Source organism: Sceloporus undulatus, chromosome 10 (assembly GCF_019175285.1).
Source record: "Sceloporus undulatus isolate JIND9_A2432 ecotype Alabama chromosome 10, SceUnd_v1.1, whole genome shotgun sequence".
Taxonomy (NCBI): Eukaryota; Metazoa; Chordata; class Lepidosauria; order Squamata; family Phrynosomatidae; genus Sceloporus; species Sceloporus undulatus.
In genome coordinates, this window is record NC_056531.1 from 3,913,139 (window position 1) to 3,937,971 (window position 24,833).

General features: G+C 43.2%; 1 protein-coding gene across 8 annotated transcripts in view; it reads right to left on the minus strand.

The window, feature by feature from the left end:
- Positions 1-3,719: 3,719 nt before the first annotated feature.
- The window catches only part of CCDC92 (coiled-coil domain containing 92), a 21,963-nt gene continuing 849 nt past the window's right edge, over positions 3,720-24,833 (minus strand). For 2 of the 8 annotated variants that reach the window (XM_042442171.1, XM_042442167.1), the window contains exons 2-4: positions 7,331-7,477; positions 6,111-6,152; positions 3,720-5,097 (exon numbers count right to left, since the gene is read on the minus strand). In XM_042442171.1, the coding sequence (XP_042298105.1) occupies positions 4,322-5,097; positions 6,111-6,152; positions 7,331-7,460 (948 nt within the window). In that variant the 5' untranslated portion in view covers positions 7,461-7,477 and the 3' untranslated portion in view covers positions 3,720-4,321. Of the gene's footprint in view, positions 5,098-6,110; positions 6,153-7,330; positions 7,481-11,892; positions 12,034-20,296; positions 20,357-20,522; positions 20,709-24,833 lie in introns of those variants that run through there. The other 6 variants (XM_042442169.1, XM_042442170.1, XM_042442168.1 and 3 more) reach the window with 6 other exon arrangements.

The window sequence follows — 24,833 nt, forward strand, 5'->3', positions numbered from 1 at the left end:
GTCCACAAAACAGCTTCATTTGATGGATCCTAGATCCAAAACACACTGCAGACATAATCCAGTTTGAGACCGCTTGGAGTGCCCCGGCTCAGTGCTAGGAAATCCTAGGAATTGCAATTTATTGTGGCAGCAGAGCTCTCTGACAGAGAAGGCTCAATGTCTCACAAAAATACAGTTCTCAGAACTCCATAGCACTGCGCCAGGGCAGTTAAAGCAGTCTTAATGTGGATTATTCCTGCAGCGTGTTTGGGATCCGACTGTGCATTAAACACATTAGCAAACGTACTGACCACTACATATACTTGTATCCTTCCAGTCTCTAGTCAGAACCAGAACACAGCACAGAAGCCGCTGTCTAAAACCAAATCGTAAGGTACAGCCACAGCTATTCAGAATTGTCTGCTATTTGCTTGCAGTTTGAGGATTTCTGAACCAATACACCCACAGAACGCTTAGTTAGACAACAAGCCCATACTGGTACCAAGGGACGATTTACTACAGGACAAACTTAGAAGAGGAAACGACAAAACGTATTTGTATCTCACACTGGATCACTGATATAATCCATCAATTGCAGACCATTCTGGAAAGTGACATTTTCCATGCGCAGGTTTTGGGTTGTAGTCCTGTGGATGCTTACAGACAGTGCCCCCTACCACACAACTGACTTAACAACCACATATTGCATATAGGATACAACTCCCATAGCAAACGCATGCTAAGCCTATAAAATCCAAACAAAGATACTTTTATTGGGCCAACCAAAAAGCACAATTACATGTTGCAAGCTTTCAAAGTCACACTAGCTTCTTCAGGCAAACAAGACAAAGAAATTGAAAATGTTAGTTATAAACCTGCATCTTCTTTTTCTAGTCTTAGTTCAGATGATGCATGGTAATCCTGTTCTCATATTTACCCTGGCAATAATTTGACTTGAGACTAACGTCAAAGCCAGCATGGTGTAGTGGTTTGAGGGTTGGACTACGACTCTGGAGACCTGGGTTCAAATTCTCATGGAAACCCACTGAGTGACCTTCAGGATATCACACTCTCTCAGCCTCAGAGGGAGGCACTGGCAACCCCCCCTCTGAACACATCTTGCCAAGGAAAGCCTTAGGATTGCCATAGGCCAGAAATGAAGGCACTCAACAATAACAACAACATCATAACTGAATACTATACGCCATCATCAGCCAGCAAAACTTTATAGAGTACAGGGCAGCCTCTACACAGACAACTAAGTGGATACAACCCTGACATCAGAAACGGCAATATTAAAAACCTAAACGGTGAACATTTGAGCCTGAATACTGTAACTAACCTTAAAAATGACCATTCTTGAGCAAAGGCATTTCAAAGGGCGGTTAGAATAAACTGCTGAATTCATCCAGCTTGTTCAGTTCTATTATCTGCAGCTTGAAGAGGAATAAACTGGTTTTAAAATACGTTTCACATGGGTTAAATACTGTCTCCAAAAATACAAAAGTTCATGTTAGCAAGAAATGTTTTGTGGCTGACCACTGTTAAGAATATAATGGTTATTTCATGAAATGTTTATGGCACAAAGCTCACACTGTAGTGAGTTTGACTCTTTAAGATGCTTTCGCTTCAACAGACCAGCAAGGCTATGCCCCTGGAAACTCATTTCTCTGACTATCCGTCCATTAAATAATACAAGAACTACTGTATACTTGGTTTGTGTGCCTCCAAGAAAGGTGAAGATCATTTTTAATTTCACAAGAAACTCTTCCCAGCATCTTCAAAAAGACACTTGTTGTTACTGGGGACATGGAGAAACAAGGGATCCAAACCAGTTCCAGCTAATGCAATATAGTTTAAAACTAAGCTTTTTTTAAAAAAATATGCTCTCTCTTAACATTCTTCAAGGAGAACTTTAATGTTTATTTTCAAATGAAAACAAAACCCCCACCATGAAGAAGATGACAAGACAAACATCTCTTGGTAAGCTAAAGGACCAGGCGGCCAGGGACTACAGATCTGAGCAGTACTAGCCAGCATAGCTGAGGAACATTGGGTGTTTCTGTCCAACAACATCTGGAGGACCGTTCTGTGCTCACCTCATCTTCACAAATCTTATAAACAGGCCTGGAAGGTTTGCAAGCTATTTCAACTAAGTGCCTGTCCTTTAGAACGAATGATGAGTTACTGTTGGTTTGGGGTTTCAAGATGCAGGCACATTTTTCCTAGAAGTGAAGGTCTCCGCTTGTCTGATTCTGGAAGGAAATCTGTTGACTAAAAATAAGTACAGGCACCAGGAGTAGTATTGGTTGTCAGTGCTTCTTTTTGGGGGGGTTAAACTGAATTTTTTTAAACTTCCAACAATATTTGGAGGTGGCTTTCGGAAGACAAAAGGGGATTTCTCACATGGCTAATTCCTCATCTACATAAACAGCTCCTATGCCAAAGAACAATCCATAGCTTGCTTCTGGCCTACTCTCATGCCTCATTTACAGATTTTTGGGGGGAGAGGAGGGAAGGGTGCAGACATCTTCCATGGGTGACCAACCTGTTTCGCCTCCCACCCATGGAGGAAAAATATCTGTTATGGAGGAAGAGATGAAACAGTTATACACGCTCTTTGGATCGATAGCACCAGGAGCTGTTCCATTTGGAAGTGCGCATACACACACACCATTTGAGGCAATGTGCTCAGATTGGTGGGTGAGCATAAGGAAGTGATTTTAAAGTTAAAGGCACGTTTCAAGCTAGTAACATTTCTTTTGATCATTACCATGCTAAGAGTTTTTTTTGGGTAATGGTGAGGGTGGGTATATATATATATATATATATATATATAATATATATAATATAATATACACATTCTTTGATGAAAAATAAAGAAGAAAAGTAAAAACGGGGGGGGGGAGGTTAAACTTGTTTTACATTGCAGAGTTGCAACTGTTTTAATGAAAGGCCTTTCTATGTCATCACGGTTACAAGTGCAATTAGATTTTAATATGAACCTTTTCCTGAATATTGGCATCTGTTTGGGCAACAACCACAACTGATGGCGTCACCCTAAGAAAAGGCTGATAGATACCTCTTCTCAACATGCCAGTTATACACATTGGCCAATTGGTATTGGTTTCCAAGTTTCATATACAGAGACAGGAGAGTTGGTCTGGGCTGCAGGGTTTTTTGGTACTCTCCAAATTAATGACATAACGTTTTGCCTGCTCTATGAAGCAGAAAACTACAAAAGCTCACTATTATACATACACAGTCGTAAGTTGTGCTGTGCATTCAGGGTTATTATTTTTTTTTTGGGGGGGGGGATGTGCTGTGTGCAACATCCAAATGAGAGTGGTGCAAGCAGACTGGCAAGCATGAGTAGCACATTAAATTACACAGGGTAGTGCGTGAGTGCTCACTACCGCTATGTATTGCCTCTGTGCACTGCACACTGCAACTGCTCAATGGTGTTTCAGCCATATGCATTGACTTCTACTTATGTCGCACTACATTGGCATTCAGAGTAGGAGGTTTGTGACATAACTTTACCAATGGATATTTACACTATCCTGTAGTGAGTCGGATTTCAGCCTATGTTTGCAGAATTGCAGGGTCTCTCCTCATGGCTTGCTATCCCCCCTTTCCACTCTTCTGCCCCAGAGGAATACAGCGGGTTGTCATTATAGGTGACTCTTCCAAATACTGAACAAAGGACACAAAAACAAGATCAGCCAGGGTTAACAAAATAGAGTTTGTTGGGATTTTAGTAGTTCTAGATAAAATTGTAACAGAAAATATGAACATGGGGATCAAAACCAGGTGAAGATTTTTTTTTTTAAGGGGAGGGAAGAGAACTCATTCAACTTGTCTTCCTTCACACACAGGCATCTGCATGGTGGCCAACATTACCCCTTGCTCCCAAATAACAAGTTTTCATGACTGTGTGAAGTGATAAATAGAGGGAAGGCTTTAACCATGAACAGCCAATACACAAGTGCTGCAAGGCTATCATGAGGAGGCTGACTCCATCATTACTACTGATAATAGAGCCTGTTGCTGGGGCATATGCCCACAAGTAGGTACACTTAGAATACATGAAGGAGCATTGGAAGCAAGCAGTCAGGCAGACACCTGAGTTTGGCCACAGCGTTTCATTAAGTAGTTACTCTGCAATATGAACACAGTCATATTGTGGTTCCATTGAAGAAGGTTATTCTAGTGATGGAGAGAATTTGGCATGCAAGGGGGGGCATTTGGAGGGGGGGGGGGAGAGAAAAATGATTGCAGATGCAATTAACCCTATTTGTGGTAACAGTGCATTAACAGAGCCACCCCCTAAACAGTTTGCTTAAACAGTTCTATCTGTCCCCGAGTGCTTCCGGACCACTTTGCTCCCATTCACCTGATCCACTGCTAGGGTCTCAACCTCAGGCTGAGCCTGGGGTGGAGTGGCATGGTGGATTCGGTGTGCCACGCCCACGTGGGCCTTGTGCTGCTTTTCCCGGGCTGGGCTCTGTGGCTCGGCCGAAGTGCGTTCTGATGGAATTGGTGGAATAACTAAAGGCCTTTCTTTGATAAGATGGATCTCGGTGGTTTCCCTAGCCAGCAAGAAGGGAGTGGGATCAGGCATAGCATCAACAGGCTCACGTAACAGGAGCTTGCGGCCATCTGATCCTAATCGGTAGGCCTCTTCAAATTCAGGGTTGAGTGGAGTGGACAGACTCTTCTTCATGCGACGCCGTGGAGTGTCTGAGAGCTTATCTTTAGGAGGGGTTGGTTTGTAGTTGGACAGCACAGGGCTTCCGGATGGGGAGCTGTCCGAAGTCCCACTTGAACTTATCAGCTTTTTCTTTGTCGCGTGCAGCTGCGAGGTGAGGTATGCAATTGTGCTCGCCCGCTGCTCCAATTCACTTGACAGCATGTTCAGCTTGTGACTTTTCAGTTTGAGCTCTTCTAAATACTTCTTCTCCCTTTCCTTAATGGTATTCTCAAGCACCATTATCATTGCATTTTTTTGCTCCAGTTCCTTTAACAACTCATTGTTTTCAGCCTCTTTCACTTTAAGCTGGGTCTCAAGCTCTTCACATTTTCTTTTGAGTTCTTCACTTCTTGAGGTTCCATTTTCTGAAACAGCAGACAGAGAAACAGCAGGTAAAAATCAAGCATAGAATCATGAAATCATAGAACTGAAAGAGAACGCAAGGGCCAACCAGTCCAACCCCATTCTGTCATGCAGGAACTCACAACAAAAGCATGGCCATCCAGCCTGTTTAAAAACCTCCAAAGGAGGAGACTCCACTACTCTCCAAGGGAGTGTGTTCCACTGTCGAACAGCCCTTACTGTCAGGAAGTTCCTCCTAATGTTGAGGTGGAAACTCTTTTCCTGTAGCTTAAATCCACTGATCCAGGTCCAAGCAGTGTCATGAAGAAGGCTCCTGTCTTCTTTTAAAAGAAAAACAGTTGCAGACTAGCAAGCACAAGGCTCACTGGGGCTCCACTAGCCTACAGACCAGTTGTCTGGCTGAGAAGCATGAGCAAATGTTTTTCAAACAGAAAATAAGAAAAATGAATCCCTTCTTGACATTGCCTGCTAAGTTGTTGTCTGGTGGGAAGGCCAAAACAGAGGCACCCATGTAGCACTGGCACATACACCCCCACACTTCAAAAATATCTTGGTAAAAGCAAAAACAAGCCCTACAAGTCATCGATCTAAACTGCATGCAATCCACATAATACAGATGAATAACAAATTTACAAAAACAGTGACTGCAAACTGAGCCAAAATGTGTTTAGGAGATATTTCTGTCATCACCCTCTCACATCAATGGTAACCATTGACAAGCAGATTAGCACAAAAAACAGTGAAGTGCCATTGTGAATTTCCACCTGCCCTGGACTCAAGAGCAAACAGTACCAGCTGCCAACAACTTCTTTCTCTCTGTTTGTCAGCTTTAGCATACTTGTGTTTCTTCATGGTTATAAGAACATTCTGAGACCTGTTGGCTTAATCTTTTCATTTGAATCTCTATATAAAGCAACATGCTAAGAGCATAACTAGAAGGTGCTTGGCACTGGGCCTTTGCCTTGCCAACTCCAATGTCTCCTTCTACCCCCAAATGGAATGTGTTATCTCTCACCTGTTAAGTCTGAACTTTTGAGCGTCAACTCATATGTCAGATCTGAAAAACACACATAATTAGGAAACTGCTTACCATCACATAAAACGTAGAAATAAAACATTGCTATAAAATAATGTTTGTATGATCTTGTGGTAATGGAGTTGTGTGACAGATCTCACACCAGGACCTCGATTTTATTTATTTATTTATATTACATTACTTATAACTTGCATCCATAAAACATGCAAAACAGGTTACAAACACATGCACATAGGAACAGCCAAAAATAAATTCAACCCAAAGGCTTTAGTGCTTAGCACTATAAAACGATATAGAAATGTAAGCGCTATTGCTATTTAGAAATATGTTGAAATAAGCAGTGAAGAAAACATGTACTGCTGCTTTGGGAGGGATTGCAAAAATCCAGGTGAAGTAGTTGAAAGTTTCCACTGCTATGGATATTGCCTCTGCTATAAGGCTGATACAAGCATTTGTAAAATAGTATCAGCCACTTGGACTGTGATTTTGTATTATTGCATTGTATCGTACTTTACAGGATGCAGTGGCTTAGTGGTTAAGATGCCAGTTCTGGTTGGCAGTTTGGGGCCCATGTGCCGCATGATGGGGTGAGCTCCTGTCACAAGCCCCAGCTTCTGCCAACCTAGTAGTTCAAAAGCATGCAAATCCAAGTAAATTAATAGGTACCATTTTGGTGGGACGGTAACAGCGTTCGGTGCAGTCATGCTGGCCACATGACTACCAGAGTAGTCCTTGGACAACACCGGCTCTTTGGCTTAGTAATGGAGATGAGCATTGCCACCTACAGTCAGTTATGACTAGCTATTCATGTCAAGGGACTACCTTTACCTTTTACCTTATTGTACTTTATGCTGTATAGTATTTTATGTTGTTTTCATTGCCAGTATTTTACATTTTCTATGTGCTGGTGTGCTGATTGTAATGCACTTCATTTATTCATTCAAGCCACTGGATTAAAAGAAGGCTGGAAGATGTCCCCATTTTTTGGTGGGACCATCAAGCCAATTGGATTGTCACTTGTATGCTGGAAGAATTGCCAGGTTTATCCTGCTGAACTGAACCCACATGAGGGAAACAGTTTGAAAAAGGCCTTGGTATTATGGAGAGTGAGTACAGAAAGAAAAGAAAACAGAACAAAGGGAAGCCACTTCCACACAAAATCACTGGGGATGGAAGGGAGGTGGCTTTTGCTTTGCTACCTGTACAGTGCTGCTGCAGGCGTCGAATTTCAGCATGCAGCCCCTTGAGTGTGTCAGCATGCTGTCGCTGGAGAAAGAGCAGATTCTTCTGGGCACTATGCAGCTGGTTCTCCAGGTTTGATGCTGCCATCCTGACATCCAGTGAATCTGCTGGAGGGAGAAAGGGAAAGAAAGAGGCCGTCTTTTACTTTCGAGGGCAACTTCTTGCAGTTTGCATGTCTACAACAAAACTAGCAAAGTCGGTTTGCAACGAACACAGCCCCACCGAAGTGTCACCATGCACAGAGAGGTCCACTCCCTTTGCAAAAAGGCAGCGCACCCTTGTCACAAAGGGAAAGCCCAGCTGCCTACATGTTTTATGCTAGGATTTAGGTATCTGAGGCCTGTTACAGACTGCCAAAATAAAGCTGCTTCGGGTCTCTTTGGAGGTATGCTATTTAAATGATGCATGGGTCCTAAGAGTCTGGAGGTTGCGCCAAAGCCACACTCCATTCCTAAGCACTGGAGTGCAGCTTTGGTGCAGCTTCCGGAGTCTTAGGACCCATGCATCATTTAAACAGCATACCTCCAAAGAGACCCGAAGCAGCTTTATTTTGGCAGTGTGTAACAGTCCTGAGATTCTCTTCCAAAGTCTGCACTCACTGCCACCTCCAACAGCACTTGATATTGGCAGCTGGGAAAATAGCAGTGCACTGGGGGAGCTGTGGCTACAGGAGAGATGGAGTGGAGGGGAAGGAAACTACGGTACTAGGTGCTCATTTGTTTGCAGTTTACAGATTTATAGGATTAGTGTCAGACAGACTTTAGGGTGGTAATCCCTTTAGGAGACTGAAGTAGAGTTCTGAGCAAATGCAAGAGAGTGTATGTCTCTTTCTAGGTATGAGCTGCCAGTCACCTCCCTGAGCCACATTTAGATAGATGTCATAATCCTGCACAGACGGGAAAGCCCACTTGGCTAAGCCAAGCGCTCAAAATCCCAAAGCAAACAAACACTAGCATGGCTAGCCAAAAGTGCACCTGAGCAGCTCAGAGCAGCGTGGAGGCCTAGTGCAGTGGGAGCTAAAAAAACTTCCTCAAAGAAGCATTTAGTTCCAACATCTATCTGCAGGAGGGCAAGCTTAGAACAGTTGGGCTGCTGCCATAGCTGGTAAGGGTCCCATATCCGCAGCCTTAGTTGAAACAAAGCCTCAAGCACAGGCTGGGGTAAAGGTGTATAGGGCGCTGCTCATGCTTAGAGCTGTTCCACTATCATGGGCATCTGTCATGGCCCTGAGCAACACCATCTCTAGCCTCAGCTGTCCATTGATTTGGCCTATAAAGTGCTTATGTAGAAAGTATCAAGACATCAAAGCGTACAAATTACAGGCACAACTTCAGTGTTAAATAGTCATAGTAACAGGTTGTGATTTTCCTGACTGGCCAGCTCTGGAATTTAGCTGGTTTCCATCTAATAAGGAGATGATATCTGCCACCAAATGAGGGGTAACGCAAGCAAAATGGCTTTCTTATCAACCTATGACTTGCCCTGTACTCTGCTCCCAAGCACAGTGGCAATGCCCTCTTGCTCTAGCCTACTTCTCTTTCACACAGGTCAGTTTACTGACTTGCCTGCACGTTTTATACCATCTTCCTCTATGGCACTGAAGCAAGATTGAGAAACCTGAACAATCTGGGGCAGATAAACTGTTTTTTCTAAATGGTATTTTTTAAACCACAGATGAGGGAATTAAAGGATTAGCAGACAGATGACTCCAAAGACGACTATTTTTTATTGCCTTTGCCTGATGAAAAAAGAACGTCAAAAAGAATTTTGCTCCTTTTGTAAAGGTATTGCCATGGTATGGACTTTGGATTTTGCTTTATAGTTAAGGCAGCTACTCCTGAAACTGTTCCTCTTATTACAGCTCCAATTCGGTCAAGAAGAGGCATGGATGGCATGAGACAGCCAGTCTAGACAGAAACAAACACTGAGATACTGATGATCGGCAACACACCATGTTATGAATGCCAGAATGAGGTCCATTCTTCGCCTTACAAAGTCTGCTTTTCTCCCATTTTACTTTGAAAAGAAAATTAAGGCAATTGTTGGCTATTTTGAAGCATCGCAAGTGCACTACACACAGATGGCTGGGATGGGTTGAAGGAACAGCTCAAACCAGCAGAAGCAAGTGAAATGGTTAAACTGAGGATTAGTGCTACCATTACCAAACCTCCCAGGCAACCAAGAACTGGCAGATACTGTGAGTGGAGTGCTTAACGGTGCCCACGGACAACCCTTGCTTCATTTCAAGCTTCAGGGCATGAGGGAAACGGTCATTTTTAACATAAGGCCGTGATAAAGCACAAAACTCTGAAACCCATCAAACAGACTCTATCTAGGTACATATGAAATACCCAAGTAAAATGAATTCCAACTTTTTAAAACACAGGGTGGGTGGGAAGCAGTGGACTAATGGACTGGTATTAATGCATCCGTGCCATTTCTGACTTGCTTCAAGTGGCAATCCCCAACATAAAGTAAAGCCTGGCAACCAACTGGGGGTGGGAATGCACTGCAAGCAGCCCATTCGGTTCCCTTCCTGGCCTCAAGGTCCTGTCCGTTACTAGCACTGTCATTATTTCTTGACTACATTATCTCTCTCAGACAAGTCAAACCTTGTCTGCAAAGCTAAAAGCTTCACTGCACCATCCAATTCCTTAAGTGCTTACTGAATTCCTGAGCAGAGTGACATAATGCAAAAAGGATGCTCCTTCCCTGAGCATACTGACCTTTTCATGTGATCACTCTTTTTATCTTTGAACTGTGAAAGGAAAGCTTTCTCTCTCAGGGGGAGGGAAAAGAATTGCATTTCATGCCGTCACACAACATTCATTTTAGAATCATTCCCACTGTTATATGAAAGGCACGTGGTGCCATACAAACTGCGCTGTCTTTCCAGTAGATGCCAGCATACAAAATACACTCTGAGCTTCTGCAAACATTCCGCTAATGAATTGCGCTGGGTTTATTACTCATTTACTACCAGTACTTACATTTATACTTTCTCTGGCTAGTGCCACTGTTGGGGCGGGGGGCAGAATGGGAAAATCTGAAGTTATTTCCTTGGCAGAAAGCACAGCAAGGATTCAGACAACATGTGCAGCCTCTTTTGAAAGAACCACTCCAGGAATCAAGAGAAAAGAATTTTGTACTGGATTTTATATTTTGTGATTGATCAGAAGGTAAAATAAGGCAAAATTCTGAGCCTAACGTACTTCAGGGCGTCAGGATAAAAATGTATAGGCCACTTTATGCTTACAAATGTATTTTGTTACAAATCATTTTGGTTTTCCATTCCTCTTTCAGCAATGACTAAAGTTCCCACCCCGGACTCATGTGTTGCTGCAATACACCTGTCCTGCCATTCTGTTGTTGGTGGAGAGACGACATCTTCTGGGACCTCTGAAGAACCCTGGCAGATTTTGGCCAAAGATGCCCTTGGTCTGTGTCTGGCTAAGGCAACATAGGAGATGATCACACTGAGAAAAAGGACAGGAGAGAAGCGGGATGCTCCCATCCTTATCGCACGATCGTGCAAAGATTATCACAGGACGTCTCGTGACACTGCACTCATCCCCTCCTGTCACTTTTCATTAATGGTAGCTTCCCATTAATGAAAAGCGACAGGACCATTCCACTTCATTGTCGGGAGTAGGACGGGATGAATGTGATGTCACGGGACGTTGTGTGATAATCTTTGTGCGATAAGGACAGGAGCATCCCACTTCTCTCCTGTCCTTTTTCTCTCTAGTCAGATGCTTCTCTGATCCTCTTCTCCTGTGTTGGTGGGGTTATTACACATCAATGGCAAGTCTTAGAAGTGGTGACAGGGGAGCCACAGTGGAGTTCTGCATGCTTGGCACAACCATGATCCCAGCCACTGCATTTCCTCCAAAGTCCCACTTGTATAGCAGCTCATACCTAACCAATGCTGCCAATGCCAAGTATATTTCCTCCATTTTGTAACTATAAGCTTAACTATCCAATTGTCAACACAGATGGGTAAATGAAACTCACTAGAATAGAAAGTGAAGACAATCTAATGAAATCCATACATTCTGACAAGTTAAAGACCAAAAAGAAAGCTATACACTGCACTTCCCCAGAAAGGCACTTAGCAACACAGACAGCTAAGAGAAGCCCTACAAGAGTAAGGTTGGGGGATTTTCCAGATATTGTTGGGTTCAACCTCTCACCAGCCCCAGCCAACTTCTGGAAAGCTATAGTGTCCCTGTTCTAGGAGAACAAAAACACTTGAAAAGGAGGCTAGTTCAAGCCTGAGTGGAAGATAGTGGGCTCTTGGTATCCGTTGGGGTTTGGTTCCAGGAACTGCTGTGGATACTAAAATCCATGGATGCTCAATTCCCATTAAATATGGTTGCGTAGTAAAATGGTGTCCCTTGTATAAAATGGGAAAATCAAGTTTTGCTTTTTGGAATTTATATACTAATTTGAATATTTTCAAGCCATGGATGCTTGAATCCGTGGATAAAGAATCTGTGGATATGGAGGGCTGACTCACTGTTCATAACTCTAATCTTTGGTATGGAATTCATATTGTTTTTCTCTCTTTGTCCATTCCTCCGTTCATCTAAATTGGTGAACTCATCTCATGTGACAGAACAACCTATTTGAGTCATACTTTAGCCATTTATCCTTTCAAGTCATACTTTATCCATTAGGCCAACGAATTTGTTAATCTGCAGAGTAGGAGGCAAACACAGAGAGAAAAGGCTTTAAAATAATTCAAGAATTCAGATGATTTGCAAAGAATGCTTGAACATACAGTATAATGATAAAAACAGCCTATCGCTAGCCGTCTCTACCGAAACCAAATGTAATGAAAGCAAATTCATTCTCAAGAGTGCCAATCCTCATTTCACCATTGATATACAGTGAGCCTTTGGTATCCACTGGGGTTTGGTTCCATGGATGCTCAAGTCCCATTAAATATAACAGCATGGTAAAATGGTGTCCCGGTTGTAAAATGGCAACATCAAGGTGTGCTTTTTGGTCTATATATATATATATATATATGAATATTTTCAAGCCGTGGATAAAGAATCGATGGATAGGGAAGGTAACAGAAATCTTGAGGGAATGCCTACATTTGGGAGGAAGAAGGAGACACATGTTAGAAATATGAGGATTGAGCAGGCAGAAAATGTGTGAGGGAGGCTTTCTACTATCTCCTTCCTCAGCCACCCTAAAAGGGAATAAGGAGAATGAAGAGGAAAGTTACATTTCCCATAGAACAAAGGAGGTGAGATTACCTTTTACTACAGTATGCCTATGGGGAAGGCATGTGTGGATGGGCATGATGGCAGTTGCCATAACACACTTGGAGGTCCCCTTCCTATACTCCCAATATTCCAGTCATCCCATTTTTGGAATCAATTGACTAAATAAACTGAAAAGAATGCAAGCATGGAAAACACACTTAGGCTCTTGCTTACAGAGACTCCAATTCAATTCAAGAAGCCCGACATTTTATAAACATTTCAGTTTTTATTTCAAACAACAGAAGGCCTTGGGGAGGAAAAATCTGAGGGACTTGGCCACTTTGGCACCTCAAGTCTGGTCCTTAACCTTAGACATTTAAAAGGTGCCTTCTTCCACAACTTCCAATAATATTCTTCCAGCAATATAGATCTTGGGGTCTTTTTGCTGGATACATTTTGCAAAAACAACCAAAAAACCAAGCAGGTAGTCTCTAGGAAGAGAAAAACACCTCAAGATGCTATCAATGAGCCCATGTTCTTTACAGAAGGCTACAAACTCTTCTGAACGTGCTTGCTCTCTGTCACCATCAGACACTTTTATAGAGGGCATGTTCTATCCATCCCACCCTGATTTTCCAGACAGACGGCCCTAGAATCCCTTCAACCATTCTTCTCAGTGCTCCAGGTTTCGATATCACTGCAGAGTTATTTTTAGCGGCTGTGACAAGTCACTGATGGAGCAGCAAAAGAAGAACAATTAAGAGGAGCCAATCTCAATAGCAGGCCTCAGCAGTGTTCTGATCCGTTCGGAGCCATGAAAACCAACATGCTTTTCTTGTTTTCTCCAGCTCCTTTTTGGAAAGCTGACCTCTTCTGCATGAAATCAAAGAAGGTTTAAAAAAAAGAAAAAAGCAGGTAGGAAGAGGACACAAAGGATCACCTTTGGAAGCTGTATGCATCTTAACGCTTTTAATACCACTCACACACGAGGGCAAGAGCCATCTCTTACAAGCCACAACCAAAATACCAAAGGTCAGGAGACCAGACAAAGCTCCACATGACCTACTACAGTGGAACGCGAGGCTCTGTGAGCCACATTGGACCCGTCTCTGGCCTGCTGCTCCTGCTATGCCAAGGTGCCTTACACCTGCTAACTGCATTTCTTTAACAATATTCTACTTGGAGTCTTACATGTAGGAACCAAAATACATTTAGCAGCTGAGGCTACACCGGCAGCAAGAAGTGTCCAACCCTGAAGTGAAAGAAATGGCTTGTAGGAGTTAATGGAGTAATGGAACCTGTGGGGATGAGTAAAGTTATTTGTGGGTGACAGTTTCCCAGAATCCACTACCTCTAGAGTATTAAGTTCCCAAAAGCAACCTTTGCAATGATCCTCTATGTTTTTTTAATACTTTCGGCAAATGGAAAACTACTGTATATACGCAACTACAGTTGGCCTTCCTTATCCACAGATTTAAGCATCCACAGCTTGAAAATATTTTTAAAAAAGTATAAATGCCAAATAGCAAACCTTGACTTTGACATTTTATATAAGGGACACCATTTTGCTATGCCATTGTACTTAATGGGACTTTAGCAGCCACAGAATGTGTTATCCAAGGGGGGTCCTGGAACCAAACCCCAGCAGATAACAAGGGGCTGCTGTATAAAGTGACCTCATGTATGAGTCGAGGGCAGGTTTTGGGGCCAAAATGATAGATTTTGATATGACCCCTGGTTAAGTCGAGGGTAAAACCTAGAGGCATGTAACAAAGGATGAAGGAAAGGATTACGTTGCCAAAACATGGCCACTCTTTTCCCACCCCAGCATTTAAAAAGGCTAACCCAGCACAACCCCTGGTATGCTATAATTTCTATTTGTAGCTCAAAATTCCTTAAGGGGACATTCAAAAATTTAATTCCCACTTCTGCAGCCTGTCCTACTATCCCAGGGTCTTCGGTCTCATTCTACTGTCATCTGGTCTCAGGTGCGAGGAGTCCGGCTATAAACAAAAATGGAGTCTTAGGACAACAAAACTCAGTACTCCTTTCCTGCCACTTCCTTTGGGTTGTTCTGCACATTACCCAGAATGACGCAGCGGACCAAAGTGGCAGAATTATGGACTGTGGAACTTCAGACGGAAGGTGGCTCATGGGTCATTTTTGGGGGGCGGGACCCTCATTCACAGCAAAGAAACCAAAACCACACACAGAATAGAAAATGCAAAGCAAGACCTGCATGCGCATTGCGCTTAACTATATTTTATTTCGCCAACGTAAAAATGAAATCAACAAATGCATAGTTGCTTGCTATGTAAATTTCTATCCCACTTTTCTTCTAAAATAAGACATCTAGTTGGGGGGCGGGGAGGGAGAAAAACAAACTGCACTGCATATGAAATTTTAATAGCTATTTGTTTTTATTATGATGAAAATGAAGAGCAATAAATAATAATAATAATAATAATAATTGTTATTATTATATATTTAAACAAATATGCAATCTAGCCCATCAGAAACAGAAACTTAGCGCAGTACAAGGTATTGTTGTTGGGTTTTTTTAAACACAGGAGTTAAACCTCCCTAATGTTTAATATCTTTTAAATTTAAAAAGGACATTGAGAAACTGGAGTGTGTCCAAAGGCGGGCGACTAAAATGGTGAACGGTCTGGAAACCATGAAGCCCTATGAGGAACGCCTTAGGGAGCTGGGGATGTTTATCCTGGAGAAGAGAAGGTTAAGAGTTGATATGATAGCTCTGTTTAAATATTTGAAGGGATGTCATATTGAGGAGGGAGCAAGCTTGTTTTCTGCTGCTCCAGAGAACAGGACCCAGTGGAGCAATGGATGCAAGCTCCAGGGAAAGAGATTCCAGCTCAACATTAGGAGGAACTTCCTGACAGTAAGGGCTGTTCGACTGTGGAACAAACTCCCTCGGAGTGTAGTGGAGTCTCCTTCCTTGGAGGTCTTTAAGCAGAGGCTGGATGGCCATCTGTCAATGGAGATGCTTTGATTTGGATTTCCTGCATGTCAGAAGAGGGTTGGACTGGATGGCCCTTGTAGTCTCTTCCAACTCTGTGATTCTATGATTCTATGACCTCTTTACCTGTAGGCTAAAGAGGTCCAACCCACAATTCCTGTTATCTCATCCTCCATAATGTGTACTTGTGTCCTCCCATCCCTCTAATCCATGAAACATATTATAGTATTCTTCATAAAAAGCAAGCTCCTACTTTATGTCCACTTCACACATTTGGGTATACAGTGGACCCTTGTTATCCGCTGGGGTTTGGTTCCAAGATCCCCCGTGGATAACAAAATCCGTGGATGCTCAAGTTCCATTAAATATAATGACATAGCAAAATGGTGTCCCTTATAAAAAATGGAAAATCAAGGTTTGATATTTGAATTTTATACTTTTTTGGAACATTTTTAAACCGTGGATGCTTAAATCTGTGTATAAAAAATCAGTGTATAAAAAGGGCCGACTGTAATTTAATACGACTCTTAATTACATTGTCAGCTTTGTGTAGATGAATACTGACACAGAAAGTTCAACAGTTCTACATCCATAGATGCCTAAAATAAGAGTTATGCCAAAACTGCATCATAAAGAAGCCCATGGACTATGTGCCCAACTGCACAAACACTTCTGAATATTTAATCTCAGATGGCTTTAGTCGAAAGGCTTCAGGGATGCAGCAAAACTGCCCCACCCTCCGCTTCTATGCTTCAGACCAATGCTGCATAGCTTAATTTTTTAAAGTATCTATTTATAGCCCACTTTAAACATCGTCCCCAGTGCAAGTTGCCATAAGTGAGGGGGTCTGCAGAGTAAATGGGAGCAAGGCTTTCGTGGTGAGCCATTTTTACAGAGAGGAAAAATGACACTCAGCAAATCAGACGTTCTGCTAAAGGAATACAGTTAGGAACATTTTGGTTTGTCGGTGATTTCCAAGGCTCTAAATTAGCCTTTGCATTTATAATGCAATCAAATGCAAATTCCATTTGCTAGCTTTATGATTATCCAGATTTGCAGGCAAACATGGAAAGGGAATTTCACCTTTTTCTTCCCCTAAAGGGGTTCCTGGGGTGTGGTATGATTCACTGTTGCTACCAATGAGGGATTTCCTCCCAAAACAAAGTTTCAAAGGAGGGATTTCCCTTGCAGTCTGAATAAATATGTTCACTCTGCTTTACAGTATTTCACTTTTTTAAAAAAACCAAATATCTAGTTTGGCTCTGAGCCTTCCGAATACAAAAGTGATTTTGTCCTTCCTGTGATCTTAGCAAAAATTTTGTCAAAGTGAACACATGCTAGTTCTCAGTGCGGCATCTTGTCTAAATTTAAAATACCCACAGGACACCTAATAGTAATGTTGGAAGAAGAAGAACACAGCAAGCTATGCCTGATCGCAGATGCAGAGCCAACCCATTAAATTCTGCTGCCTAAGGAAGAGCAGCAAATTGCACTTCCCACCCATTCAATGTAAGATTCAGAGTACCCTAAAAGAGTGGTTTCAGTGGTGGATTATGACTCTGGAGACCAGGGTTTGATTCCCAGCTCTGCCATAAAACCCACTGGGTGACCTTGGGGAAGTCACATGCTCTCAGCCTCAGGGGAAGGCAATGGCAAACCTCCTCTTGCCAAATCTTGCCAAGAAAACCCTGTGATAGGGTCACCATCCACAGGAAACTACTTGAAGGCACTTAACAACAACAAAAACCCTAAACCTGACCACGTTATTTTGGCACATGAGGCATCCACTTCCCCACCCTAGCAGCCAAAGTACAATTAAACATTTGTCCCCTTGTGTGAAAGTCTGCTGCTTGAGGCAAGTGCCTCATCCTGCCCTATAGCAGGGCAAGCCCTCCCTAACACATCCCACCTGGGTTTTATGCAGGTCCCATTCATTTCAATGGGAGTTGGCTGTCAAGGTTGGGAGAACTGTAATGATATTTATTGGAAAAACCATCTCCCTCAAACAAGTTACGAAAGACAAAGATACAGGACAGCCAGTTTGATGCTTTACACCGCTGTGTAAGCAAACCATGCATTTTCAAGCATTTCAGGCCTTGGGCTGCAGTTTCAAGCCCTGAAACCAGCACATTTCCTCGCAAAGAAACTTACTCATGGTTAGACTCTTGGTCATTTAATAAGGGCAGCATTGCTATTGCTGTTTCGTTTTTAAAAAGGGCCCACGGTGAGAAGAGAGGTAGATTATAGCAAACCCATGCATCCCAATCAAAATTGGCCATTATTTGTAGTGCCACACTTGCTTAGGAATGAATGTGTCTACAAGTGGGAAATGGGGATGGAGCGGACCTGAGGGAGGAGGCCTCTGGTACCACCATCATGGCCTAAAGGTCTGTCCCAAGCATGAGACATCTTTCACACTTTGCACCAATGCACTGTGGTCCCCGTATGTGAGGACAATACAGATTTGGTCTTACAGTATTTAATTTAAAAGCCAAGTTGACCCAGCCTAGCATGCCTTCTTCACAAAACAGCAACTCATTGGCACTGCTCCTCTTGTCAGTAAGATGTCTCCTGTGCCATCGCTCCAAACCAGGCAGACTTTCTGCTGATCACACACCAGGGCAACTTGCCATGAATTTACAGCACAGTGCAGACAAGGATTTAACCAAAAAATTCTTCTATAAAGCAAGAGCAGACAGAATCTGACATCTCACAAAGTATAGATCAGGGGTAGGCAACCTTTTTGAGCTGGGGGCCGGGTTGCTGCCCTCAGACAACTGGGGGCTGAACTCAAAATGGCGCCCGGAGCGGCGCGGAAGCTGCGGCGGGGGTGGCAATCGGCGGCAGGAACGGGCTGGGGCCGATCCCAAGGCCCCGCTGGGCCGGATCCGGCCCATGGGCTGTAGGTTGCCGACCCCTGGTCTAGATCAACCTGAACGACACCTTCAGCCTTAGCATCTTACCACTGCGGCAACGAAGCTCGACACTGGCTCCTTTCTTAAAAGCAGCTATGGAGAGGGCTTGGTTTAAAGTTTCTTTGGCCTATCCCCAGCCATACAGGTGAATCAACAAGTTCTAATCCGGGGTGGGGGCGCGTGTTCTCTTCTACTATCAAAGGGCAAACTATCTTGTTTCGCCCCACCCAAAACGGTGGACCGCATCAGCCAACACCATTGTTTACAGTGATATAGCATAAAAACAAATAAAATTAAATATTCCAGCCATTTGGGTCTGAGTCCTCCAAAGATGGCTATGTTAGTGAGGCATAGCAGGGGTGAAGCTGCAGTATGATGGTTTTAAACTACACACTGCAGTACAGCAGGAGAGGGAAAATATGTGCAAAATGAAACAAAAATATTCAAGTTTAGCTTCATGTCACTTTAGAAATCTTTACCTCTCCTTTGAATTATCCAAGGGGGACACTGTAACAAGAGCGTCACAGTGGCAGACCTCTGTTTGGTCAGCAAAATCCAAACTCTCTTAGAGGATAAAGTTTACTAAACAAGCCATCAGTATCCCCAATCTTCGGGGGCAACATCAAAATGTGTTCCTGTCAACGCGCATGTGTGCGCAGACACACACTGCTATTTCTTAACCAGGTACCAAAATATTGCTAACTGCAAGCAAACAAGTGGCGTCTCCCAACGTTACCTCTACCCTAGAAAAGTGGAAGGAACAATATTTAACACTGTAATCTTCACTGCCACAAAAGGCTCCATCCATGGTACCCTACAGGTTCAGATCCTTCATGCTGTAAGGGATCAGATTCTTTTGTTATACTTGACTAGACCTATGTGTTGACTGCCTGGGTCTACTATAGTTGGGACTAACCGCCAGGATACCAACCGTTACCTTTTTTCCAACTTTCTGTAGGTTTGAGGGCTTAAAGCCTGTACTTTAAGAGAAAAAAAGAATGTATGTGTCGCCTGTAGCAAACCCTGAAGTCAGTTTTAATCCATCTGTTATTATTCTTCATGTCGCATCTACAGTCTTCAGAAGTAACAGATTCCAGTATCGGCCAGTTAACAAGAAATGAAATCTGGAGTCTGTTGCTTGTCTGCCCATCCATTACAAAGTATTGTCATTCAACATGGTTTTGTTTTACTCAATAAAACAGAACTGGATCAGTTAAATCATAGAATACTCGTGGCCTGCTGCTTTTTAAAAACTAATATTACAAACTCATGCTTTGAAGTTACAAACAAGTAGCGTTTAAGATGCTGGCATCATTTGGGGGGGAAATAGTACAACTGGGCAGCAGCTGTGAAAATGATTCAGAAGTTAGACGGATCCGACTGTTAGTATTTTAAACCATTTTAATACAGGTAACTTGCTCTTTGGCACGGCTGCCCTTCCTTTTAAGTTGAAAACAAATCAGCAACCATCACATCCAGATTTTAAATCCCACAAAAAATAAGGCTGGGAAGCACGCTGTAATTTGCATCACCAATAGATCAGATAATGTAGAGAGATGACCCAAACAGATCAACTCATGTTATGTTCCAAATATGATACAACCAATACAGGAAAGGAAAGGAGACAGTCATGAACACTTAAGCTTTCTGTTAACCAAAATAAGCAGATACGTTGACTTAAAACCCAGTCTCACAGAAATGTTCTTAAAATAATCACACCAAACAAGAAATACCCAAGAGAAGGAGACACTAATATGCTGAGATCAATATGAAAGAAGACGATTCCTGTTGCATAACTAAGAGAGGTACCTTTTGCTCAAGTAGTGCACATCCTCAAAAGCCAGCAAAGTCTCCTGGATCTCTTAGTACCTGCAATGCAGACAACAACCTCACAATCTGCCTTCAGAGCTGCTAAAGCCCCTCTGGGCTACCTTTTCAAACCTGCTTCTATAATGTAAAAACACGTATTAATACATTTCATGTCTCCCAGCCAGCGGTAGCAAATACTGAAGACTCGCCCGCCCGCCTGTCCTACCTTAAGACTGAGGCTGAAAGAACACGCAGACCACAGCCAGCTAGCTAGCTGGAAGATCCTCCATTTCCAGGGATGATGAAGCTTTGTTGGCTGCCATCTCCAGGAGTGCCAGGAAAATCAGCTGGGCTTGCACTGAGATTGGGACCCTCCTTCCCACCCAAGCCACAAGCCTCCCATCTCTACCTCCTACTCATCCACGCTATGTGACTGCTGCTTCTCAAGATGACGGTGGCGATAGGGTGATCTCTTCCTCTCCCCACCCTCAGATTAAATGCAGCGTTGCCCTTGCTCTCTGCTTAAAGGGAAACCAGATCCCATGCCAAATATTCAGCAGAAGATCATTCTTTCCCAGATATAATGCAACACAAGGGCAGGGGTCGGGGAGGGTCGGGAGAAGAGAGCTTTCCACTTGCATGAAATTCTAATGCCTTGCATGAAATTACAATGACTTAAATAAATTATCCTTCCACATTGCCAATGGGGTGTGTGTATCTGTTGCGGGGGGGGGTTCACACACTGCTCGGAGAAAAGAGGGCAGCGGATTAGCCACCTGTGCTCTTCTCTGTTTGCTATTGCCCTACAATGAATTCCAGAAGGGAATCAAAAACCAAACATTCACACAATGTTGAGGAGGAGGGAGGGAGGCAACTGGAATGGGGTTACAGCAGAGATAACTGGCAGAAAAAAGCAGCCCTTGCTTTTGTTCACCGATCTGAGAGAATACATGCCAGCCCTTGCCTTTTGGAGCACTCCAAGCTAGGAGGAGGCCCATAACCTTGAATGGAGCAAGTCTTCAAGCAGTCGAGAATCAATGGGATCCTCCCTTGACTGGGGGAAAGGACCAGTGGGGAAGAGGCTCTGTACGAAAATACACTCGTCCCTCCACTTTCACTGGGGTTAGGGGCACAGGACCCCTGTGAATGTGGGAACACCACAAATAACAAAAACACTGTTTTTACCAGAGAGAACACCTCTCTAGGAATCTCTAGGTCCTCCAGGGCAACTCTGTGGTCCACATCTGCCAGACCTTGACCAGAGTTGCGCTGGAGGAGCTACAAAGGCCTAATGGAGTGTTCCCTCTAGGAATCTCTAGGTTCTTCAGTGCGACTTTTGGTTCAAGTTGACCACAGAATTGCACTGGAGGACATAGATATTCCTAGAGAGAACATATTAATCAAATCCGTGAATAATCAAAGCCGCAAAAGTCAAAGTCACAAATGTGGAGGGACGACTCTTCTTTTGGCTCCATCTTTCCGTTATGTGGAAGGCAAAGGCCCTAATTTTCTGTTATTTCACGATGGGGGTGGGAGACCTTTCACCTCTTCAAGATGTCTTCACTTTCATTCCATTTCTTCCCACTTTATGAGAAGGAAATGTGTAGTCCCCTTCCCAGAGTTTCTTATTCAGAGGAGACCATCACTCCTCCCCATGTTTTCTACCTATTTATATCACTGTCATCTTTATTTGCATACTTTATTTACAAATTTCAATACTGAATTTCCCCCAAAATTGAGACTCACAGTGGCTCACAAATTAAAATTCCACATAGTTAAGCCATACAAATGACTAACATTCAAATGGAATTAAACTACCAACAATGAATGTCCGATAACAATTAAAAACATACAACTAAAAATGAGAAAAAGCAGTCTAAAAACTGTTTAGGAACAACCTGGATCATTCCCACCCTACCAACACAAATGTGCAAAGAGCAGACATGCCACTTTCACATAATGAAGGATGCTTTTGCATATGCCTGCCCCCAACAACTATACAGGAGGTTTTTATTTTCATATTTGTTGGATTTATATCCTGTGTTTCTCCCAAAACTGAGATTCAAGGGAACTACAGAAAGCCCAGACATTTCTGCCTCCCTGACAATACGATCTGATGCTCTGACTTCAAACATACATAGACAGTTATTGTTAATATTATACCTCACTGTACACAATATTTTACAGAACATTATAGACAGAAGGTGGGCCTCAGTCTCAAGGAGCTTTCAACCAAGAATTCAGCCTTGTGGCAGAACGACAATAGTGGGAGCACACAAGGGAAACAAGGATAATGGGGTGAATATGTTTAATGGTACATCTGAAGAGCTGCCCCTCTTGACATTCACAAGGAGGTACTTCTCCCACTCTAAATAAACCAGTGCATTTCTACAATGTGTGCTTGACTCTCTTAAATACCCTTCTTGAAAGATCAACCACTCCTTTGTCTGTCGGGGTTGGAGCGCAACACCCAACATCAAGTATGGCTCATAATATACCAAATCTGGTGTTGCAGAATGCCATGTTCCCTTTCTAGAGCAGTACTATGCCCCTGGGGAAGTCCACAGTGTGCATACTTTCTCTTCAACTGACTGGCAATGCATCCTCTCAGATAAACAAACAAATTTAAGGATTAAGTGGATGGACATGGACTCTCCTGCGCTTCATAACCCTTCTGATGCAACACCCACTCCCTATCTAAGCTGAGGAAGAACCGTCCTTCTTTGCCCAGAGTATGGCACTTCACATCAGGATGAGCTAGGACTGTTTTCTCCAAGTGCATGTTTAAAGTGAATGTCCTCCTCACAATGGTGGAATTGTGCAAACCACTGTATTTCCCATTACTATGTTTGGATGTGAAAGCTGGACAGTGAAGAAAGCCGATAGGAAAAAAGTCAATTCATCTGAGATGTGGCGCTGGACAAGAGTGCTGAGGATACCATGGATACCATGATACCAAGAAGACAAACAAATGGGTCCTTGAACAGATCAAGCCTGATCTTGGAAGCCAAGATGATCCAATTGAAACTGTCGTACTTTGGCCACATCATGAGAAGGCAGGACTCACTAGAAAAGACAATAATGCTAGGAAAGAAAGAAGGTAGTAGAAAGAGAGGAAGAACGCACACCAAATCATAGAATTGGAAGAGACCTCAAGGGCCATCTATTTATTGTAAGTCATTGTATTCCCCATCACTGTGCATGGATGAGAGAGCTGGACAGTAAAGAAAACCAACTGGAAGAAAGTCAACTCATTTGAGATGTGGCGCTGGAGAAGAGGGCTGAGGATCCCGTGGACGGCCAAAAGGACAAACAAACAAGTGGGTCCTGGAACAGATCAAGTCTGAATTCTCCCTGGAAGCCAAACTGTGGCTATTGTACTTTGCCCACATCATGAGAGGCATGAATAATTGGAAAAGACAGTAATGCTAGAAAGGTGGAGGGCTGTAGAAAGAGAGGAAGGCTGCATGTGAGATGGATGGACTCTATTGGGGGAGTCACAGGTACAAATCTGCAAGAATAGAGAGGGCTATCTGGTGACCAGGGTTTGAAACCCTGAGTGAGTACTCACTCACCAACCGCAAGGTTGTGAGTTCATTACCAACCAAGGGCTCAAGCTTGACTCAGGCTTGCATCCTTCCATGGTATAGATAAGTGGTATAGAAATGTACTTACTATTGCTATTGCTGGGTGAGCTTGGGTGAGTCTGGCTTCCTCAGCCTCAGAGGATGGCAAGGGCAAACCCGCTCTGAAGAAACATGCCGAGGAAACCTAGGCTCCCTCCACACTGGAGAAATAACCTGCTTTAGCAATAGCAAATATTTTCTATACCGCCTACCAATGTACTAAGCGGTTTACAAAGTGTAAGCCAATTGGCCCCAACAAGCTGGGTACTCATTTTAGCGACCTGTGGAAAGATGCCAGGCTGAGTTGACCCTGGGCCTCTGGCTGGTACTGAACTCACAACCTTATAGTTTGTGAGTGGGTGGCTGCAATACAGGCATTGAACCACTGTGCCACCAGGGCTCCGCTCTGGGCCCACAACAAACTCCAATCCCCAGAATCCCATTGCCTGGAGCCAAGGCAGTTAAAGCAATCTCAAACTGGGTCATATTCTCCAGCATGAAAGGTGTCCTCATGATAAGGTGGGAACCGACTTGAAGGCACACAACCCCAGAGCTATACATACTATAGGTTTCTTAAGCAAGGGCTTAGCATTTGCTGGGGTCTCTCCTCACTGCCCTATGTGAATTATTATTATTATAGTTTTTTGTGGGGTTTTGAGGCTATGTGCCATGTTCTAGAAGAGTCCACACACACACACTTATATATATCCATATCTCTTCCCTGCCAGCATTCTCTGAAGATGCCAGCCACAGATGCTGGCGAAATGTCAGGAATAAACTCTTCTAGAACATGGCCACAGAGCCCCCAAAACCCACAGAAAACTATGGATGTAGGCCATGAAAGCCTTCAACTTCATATTATTATTATTATTATTATTATTATTATTATTATTATTATTATTATTATTATT